Here is an 8175-nt window from a genome sequence, read left to right on the forward strand (position 1 = left end):
CTTATTTCGTGTAGGATATTCCTCTGCTCACTGACTCTAAATAACACTTCTTCATTTCTCACATAATCGGTCCAACTGATCTTCTCCATCCTTCTCCAACACCACATTTCAAAACTTTCCAATATGAATAATGATGTCACGTGTGTTAGTGACTTGTAGACGGGGTTTGAACTGGTGAGTCGATTTATTTGATACCTGCAAGTCGTAACTAAAATGAATGATAACACTCTCAAGATTACTGAAATTATAACACATGAAATCGCGTCTTCAACTCTTCAACTGTTCAGCTGCCTTCTGAATTCTCTTCGACTGACGGCTTCTCAGCTGCGACTGAATGTCACACTTAACACTATCGTCGAGTCGAGTCTTATGTTACGACTGACGGTCAGTCGGCCAGTCTGTCTAGGAATAAAACATCCATCTGGGGCTTACGACCAGATTTTTGTTACTGTCAAACAGTTGTGGGTTTGTTGATATGGAGCGCTCTCTCTGACGAGTGGACGGGTCTGATGTTTACAATTGCTGCTGGTCCTCGAGTCCGAGTCTCGTGGGACACGCGACCATATTCTACACTCTCAAGAGTCCAAACTTCTATTTTTGTCGCCTCCTGCGACTCGCAGGATTACGGTGGAGTTACTCAACCCCGCCTTCACACGGGATACCCAACCCTCTATCGTCTACAACTGCTGTAGGTTATAACCGTACTTCCCTCGTTAATATGATTTAATTGTGGTCATAACCAGTTTTTACATTGTTAGCACATAGTGGCGCACCTACAGCGAGGTATCATCCAGTGACCGTCTAGTTGTAATTCAACATAGTCCTCCTTAGACTTATAGTGCCACTATTGTCATTAACGTTTGCTCCTAGTGTTATCTTCCGTCGAGGTAGGCAGGTATTTTGAGTTATAAATCCATGATTTGACATCTTACGAGACCTTCAAGAAGGGGCCTTGAATTGCCTACCCGTGTACCTTGGAGACCTGAGAAGGTGTAAGATAAACATCTCGGTAAATAAATGCGGGACTAGCGCGTAGCATGAACCATAAAGTATAAGAGGCTTAAACTTGGCGGCGGTCAGGCATACGACCGTTCAAATGACTAGACTGCCGTGGTAGCTAATACTACTAGGAAATATATATATACATATATAAAGAGCATAATCTGCTGTACCTAGCCTGGACTGACAGAGGCTGTGTATATATTGTACATAGAAGTAAGGATTAAGTGTGTATTTGTAAATGTATGTAAATACAGAAAATAGACTTAATACAGACTGACTGACAGATGACAGACCCGACCTCTCGTCAGAGAGGGCGCTACACATGGACAGGACGGTAACTTTCATTGAAAAGAAATATCTGGTCATGAGCCCCAGCTGGGGCTCGACACCAAGACCGACAGACTGACTGACCGTCAGTTGTAACATGACCTGACCTGACCTGACCTGAGCATGAACCATGGCTGTCTCTTGTGTTCCGGTAATGGCCACTTAGGGACTTGTGGCTGGGAGCTACCTGAGGGTGAGTGAACACACAGTGTGGAGTCGAGATGCGGGAAAAATGGAAGTGATTTACAGGAGGAGATAGCGAGTGTGTTTATGGCCAGCAAGATTGGACTGAACTGGGGTGAATATAAGTAACGATGACAACGGGAGTGATCAGTGAAAGGCGAGCTTCATGGAGGACTGATGTAAAGATTTAGGCCGCGCCATACCTCAAGCGGTTAGTAGCTGGCTTCCCACCGCAGCGGTCCGGGTTCGAGACCGGGTCTGGTCAAGCGGGATTTGTGGTGGAAAAAGCGGCCCTGGGGCAGGTTTTATCCGAATACTTCAGTTTCCCCTGTCAATCTTCATTCCACCAAATTCTCCATCATCATAATCACTCGGGGCAAGTACAATAGGCCAATCAGTGGCCGCCGTGACGAGTGGACCAGCTGGACTCCACCTTCCACTATAAGAAATATTTGTATTTTACTATCGTCACAAACCGTTAGATAATATTTAGCTTTTAGCGATTATTAGCTTCTCAATAGGGGCTGTGCTACATGGCTTAATTAATCCATTCCTAACTTGGACACAAGAGCAAGACTGTGAAACTTTCGATCAAAATAGTGGATCTTGTGGCCGATACTGGAATCCTAGACACAGACACAGGGCAGCCAATCGTTGCGCTATAATATACTTCCGTTTGAATGCCTCTGCCGTTACGCAAATTGGAAGGAAAGGACAGCATGTTCTGTGGCGCCCTAACTTCTGCTTATTCTTTATTTCTCTGAAATAGTCCCACGCCCCGTATTGGAGACAAAACCTCCTTTACCGAGGCTTTTCCCTTGACGGACACCTAGCGTCAATTTTCCACCTCTCATGATCCATTTATCTTCTTCAGAGAGGCCTAGCGTCTTCATTGGTTCCGTTAAACAAAGGGAGCATAGTACAAGAAGTTCTGGAAGGAATTAACCCTCTGCTTTCCTTTGATATGACACGAACCACACAGAAAATGACGCGTAGAACAATTCTTCTATTGGTGCGTGTGTACTTGTTCCAGCGGTAACGTTTTTAGTGAGCCGTTACCTAGCACCAATGGGGGATATACATAGAGACACACAGACTTATGTGAGGGATTTATGAAGTACGCAGTTGAGATGGGTTCAGGTGCCATGACATAAATATCAATCTTCGTAAGGACTGGCTGAGCTACTGAGAAATTGATAGGGGTATAAGCAGACAAACACACAGCATGGATCTGTTATGATCATTGCCGTGATGGGCAACGACAAAGATCGTAACAGATCCAGCAGCATCAGAGGACGCGGAAGAACAGCGGGACCCCACAAACAAGTGAAAGTGCAACCAACATAATAAGTTGAACTTTAATTCACGAACTTTTAACCGATAATAATAATTAAACTGGTTAGAAAGAACTGGACACAGTGGTGAGTGTGAGTGGGATGAGACTGTAAAACAGGTGTAAGTGAAAGTGTGACCAGTGACATGAATTGAGCTTCGATTCACGAAATATTAACTTTTAACAATTAAATTAGAATAATATTTTAACTTGTGTTTTATAAAAGAACTTGATATATTATTGAGTGTGAGCCTGAATAAGATACAGGGTCGAATAAAAAGCGAATGTGACCGCGTGTAATTATACAGCCGTGTTCGTACACCTGAGGATGACCTCTTGAGGTCGAAACATGTAGTGATAATAAAAAACGTGTTGTGTAGTCGGTAAATTGACTTTACTATTGAAAATATAATTGCTTAGTGTGAAGTGGGCGACTTCTTGATCTCCTTATATCCCCGTCAGTCGCTCCGGCTAGCTCGTACTACGGATTGATAAACAACTTATATTCGGGAAGTGAGCTTAAGGAAGAGAGAGTGGTTTGGCTGAGGGTAATACCCAGACATTTACAGGATTTGCTTGTTGGTTCATAGTTTATTTGGTGACATTTCCATTGGGTTACAATGTACAATGACGAATATTACGATGATAGGAACTAATTTTGATATAATGTGAAAGGAATAGACAATTTAAAGTAATATGTATATTTACGTGTATTTATTTACTTACGGTTTATTTAACGGCATTTTTAGTAGCTCAGTGTATATGATTGAATGACCTTTGCTTATTCTCTGTCAATGTATATTCTATTTCCACCGGTCGGTCGGGTAAATTGCTGCTTTTCATCGTCAGCACAGTCATTCTTCCTGTCGAATCCCACAGAACTCCAGGCTATGAGAACGGTGCATTTTATATTCTAGTTTGAATAGAGTTGCTATTAAGGTTGTCCTGGATGAAGACTTGGTAAATAAAGTCGAGTTAAACCTTATTTCCACGTATTAACATGAAGAGAGATATGCTAGAAAATTACTATCCTATAATTCAATATAAATGTTGAACTTGTAGAAGACAATAAACTATAAAATATTCAATTCATCCACCAATTCGTCAATGGCTCTACAACCCTTTTTTGGGCCCTGACCTTCTCTTCAGGTTCTTAATCCTACACAAAATCGGTAAGACTCCTTGGACGGGGGATCAGCATGTCGCAAGGCCGCTGCCTACACATGACAACAGAAATACAAAATAGACGCGCATACAAACTTCCATTTCTTTCAGTGGGATTCGAACCCACGATCCCAGCGTTCTAGCAAGCGAAAACAGTTCATGCCTTAAGGCGCGTCCACATTACTCGTGGTCGTGTGACTCGCTATGCTCGCGAGTAATGTGGACGATATGACAAGTCACGAGACATGCACATTTTAAATTTTTAATTTAAAAGCTATAGCCAATAAATTAAAATACTACTACAACCTATACACACTACGAGTAAATATAAGGATCCTCACTCGCCGAAGCTTGGCGAGCAACTGAAGTAGTGTGGACGAAGATTTACGGGCATAAGTAAAAGCCAGACGAGTCTTCCGACGAGCACGAGTAATGTGGGCGCGCCTTTAGGCCCTTTGCACACGGTGCAACTGTGGTCGCAGCGCCGTTAGTGGCGCTTCTGCTGGAAGCTTCAATTGTATAGCCTTTTGTACACGGGGCCACCGTAGTCGCGCCACCAGGTGGCGCTTCTGCTGAAAACTCGAGGCCGCTTGGCCACTGCGATCGACCATAAAACATTCAGTCAGTATTCTGCAGGCTGCGGAAATTAACTATAAGAGACACAATACTGTAAGAGCCAACGTAATTTTCCATATATTTCAAATGTAGCGTTTCCATTCCTATGCCATGCTTAGCTGAACCCAAACCGCTTGGCTGTGTTTAGCGATCCCTAATGTTACTCATAAGAAGATTGATGACGCCACGCTTTGAGCACTACTAACTACTGAAGGCTTATCCTGGCCACGCCGAGCGCAACACAAAGACCGTTTGACGAAACTTAACTATTTCTTTGGTTTGGAGAATGGTTATGCTGGTGCTCCCAAAAACACAGCACAGATAGGAGTTAAAACAGTGTCACTGCTGTCATGTCTCCGAAACCCATAAACATTGGTGGCGTTGCCAACGTTACAGTATTGAATTCCTGTCACTCGGGTTGTATAGCCTGGAAAGACAGGATCATTAGTGGATACATATCTATTTAGCAACTTAAGTACATAGTGACTAAGTTAGTGACTTTGCTATGCATCTAATTCGCAAATGTATGTTGCAGAATGCAACTGATGCCCTGATGAAGGAAGTGTACGTTAAGCTTATAGCCCCCGACAAGGATCAGCTACCGATATCTATCGAGGAAGGTATGCAACGAGTCTGTGACATCGACAACTACGCATTCATGACGTCACTGGACGTAGTCCTGGGACTACTAGACCGCATCACCTGCAAACTGTCCAGTGTCCTTGGCGCATCCATACCCGAAAGCCTGGCCATGAGCATTGCCAAGGGGAGCCCCTATCGGGGTCTCATTAATTACAAGTGGGTACCACTGAGCTTTATATCAGAAAGTAAAGTAAAAGTAAATTTGTTGGTTTATTTAATTAAGCGCCATGCCATGAAGACATAGGAGGAAGTGAAAACAGATTCAGGTTTCGTTTACTTTGTTCCCATTTAACCAGTTCCGGTGCTCACTGGGTAGGAGACTGCGTGGGCAGCAGAGCCTGTCTGGACGCCGTGATGAGGAGAGGGAACTTGCGTTTCCTAACCAATGGTCCAGGTGACGTAGATCGTTATTTTCATGTTGGTCGACTGCCAACATACCTAGGCGTGCTGATTTATCGTCTATTTCACCCGAGTTAATTTGTATTCTGCGTAAAATTAGTCTGGGGTAAGGCTTTGAAACCATTCCAATCCGTGAATTTTGAACCGGTTGCGAAAGGTTCCTAGCTGTAATAGATCTAGTATGTGGGATACGACTGGTAGCTGAACGGGGCCCAGGACATGAGAGAAAATGGCATTGACAACGAATATTCTTTTGAACCATAATATTAAGCACGCCACAACCTTTCGCAGGAGGATAATAAGCAACGCCGTGGAGCTGAAATCTCAAATTCATGTACATGTATATCAAATGAATACAAGTGGCTAATATAGATTAATGTCCAAAGCTCGACAGGTCACTGATGTCTGTACCATTCCAGGCGTGGCCTGCCGCAAGTAGCTTACCTACCTGTGTGCGAATCTCTATGGATTATTTTGAAACAAGCGGCAGGTCTCACGGTTATGGTCAATGCTCTTCCTAACTAAAACAACAGTTCCACATTTTCTTCTCGGAAGGACTTCGTTCAGACAAAAGTGATAATTAGAAATACAGGAACACTAATGGTATTCCAGATGCATCCCTGAGAGCAAGGACACATCTACGTGGTAGAGTCATTAAGTTCGTGGAATGTGGTTTTATCGCATCATATTACAAGGTATTCATATATACTTACACAGATCCACATCGGACCTCAGAATAGTTGTCGTTGGCCACTATGCAAGTCTGCCAACGTTGATATAGCTAGCGAAAACATTGCTGAAACATATTGGCAGTAAATTCCCGTACGGCGCTTTGCGGCCGTTCCACGAACTTACTGACTGTGGCAGTGTACGTAAGATTTGAAGCTGCTTACAGAACAAAATGTGGAAAATGGTGCAGTTATGAGGAGGGAGAACTGGGACCTGAGTTCTAGACGAGACAATGGGAGTAAAGTGAAGAGTGGAAACATTGTTCTGTCTTTAAAATGAGTAGCTTTACAAGATAAGGTTTACTGTGACTAAGCTGCTGTTGTAGCATAAGATACGTAAGACAGGCAGTATCTACTTTGCAAAGCCTGTACTGACAGAGGACTTGCGCAGAAAAATGAAGACTTTTCAATAGCATGCTACTGTACATGTGCGATATGTACACTTGAAAAAAAGCCAAGCATATTCATGAGACAAACCCATCCTCTCGTCAGAGGTCAAAGTCCTCTCGCTCGAGAGAATGTTACATAAGGACTTTGACCGCAAGGGTTGAGTTGAAAAGAAATATCTGATTCATGAGCCTCAAAGGGTTTCACGCCAAGACGAAATGATTGGCGGTAAACCGCCAGTCGCAAAGCAACTCTGACTTTGGAAGAATTATTGATATACATAATGACTGGATGAAAAGGGGAAATAGGGAAATGTCAGGAGAAAATTGGCCTTTCATAAAGCCTTAAATAAACAAAGTCTATGAAGAAGAGACAAACAGAAAAGTTGTTGATTTGGAGAACAACAATTTGAGACATAAAGAATGAGAGAAAATAGAAAAGTAGGGAGAAAAGGATTAAACAAATACGGTATACACTGGGTGAATCTGGTGTTAGTATTTTTACTTCAGGGACCCAGGAATTCTTCGCTGTTCGGTCTGTATTCCAGTGCCTAATTCGGTGTCTTCATACACAGTTCTGCCTACCCCTGCTATTCCTCAGGCTCTCCTGTTTCAGCTTACAGGCCATGTTCCGCAGTGGCACCATCAAGAGGTTGAAGCAACGGTCGTGGCCCAGCAAGCTGCTCCCTGAGAGACCACTTTGGCACTCAGTGGACTTCTCCAGCATACTTCCCATCTTCGCAATTCTGGGTGCCGGGTTCGTGGCATCTCTGCTGCTCCTGACCGCGGAGATTCTTGTTGTAAGACGACGCCAGCATGGATAAACAAATATTTCCATCTCAGTAATGTTTTGTGTTCCACAGAAACGAACTGAACCTCGAAGTCACTAAATGTCTCACAGTTTTATGAGACTTTGTATATTGTGTAAGTCAAAGACAGTAGGTAGAGCTAGACGTTGATTGACGATATTATTAAGATGGATATTAAAGAAATGGGCTGTGGACTACATTGATTTACTTAGGATAGGATTCGATGCTTTTTTTTTAGTAAAACTTGAAATGAAATATTAATGTCTCAGTCCCCTTACCTAGGTAAACATCGTCATTTCCATGATGATCCTGCTTCATGGAATCAGCTGGAAGGAATAGATCACGGACTATTCGCAGGACCTCTATTAATACTTTAAAGCATATAATTTATCTAAATAGCACTTAAATGTGAAAGTCCTCCTGCACAATGAATACACAGAGACTCCCTTACAGAGATCGGCGCCAGCAAATAGTCTTTAGTTAAATTATAGCTGCTTATTCTGAGAATCATTCGAAACACACACAGACACCTGCCAACAAAATGCAAGTGCTCTTAACGTTAAAGCAGGTGGCACACAAAGTAATCA

General features: G+C 43.0%; 1 protein-coding gene across 1 annotated transcript in view; it reads left to right on the forward strand.

The window, feature by feature from the left end:
* Positions 1 to 7753, forward strand: part of LOC111874505 (probable glutamate receptor) — a 17073-nt gene extending 9320 nt beyond the window's left edge. The window contains exons 6-7 of the mRNA XM_023870066.2: positions 5160 to 5422; positions 7396 to 7753. Coding sequence (XP_023725834.2) covers positions 5160 to 5422; positions 7396 to 7603 — 471 coding nt within the window. The 3' untranslated portion in view covers positions 7604 to 7753. The remainder of the gene's footprint in view (positions 1 to 5159; positions 5423 to 7395) is intronic.
* The last annotated feature ends 422 nt before the right edge of the window (positions 7754 to 8175 follow it).

The sequence above is a fragment of the Cryptotermes secundus genome, unplaced genomic scaffold (assembly GCF_002891405.2).
Source record: "Cryptotermes secundus unplaced genomic scaffold, Csec_1.0 scaffold561, whole genome shotgun sequence".
Classification (NCBI taxonomy): Eukaryota; Metazoa; Arthropoda; class Insecta; order Blattodea; family Kalotermitidae; genus Cryptotermes; species Cryptotermes secundus.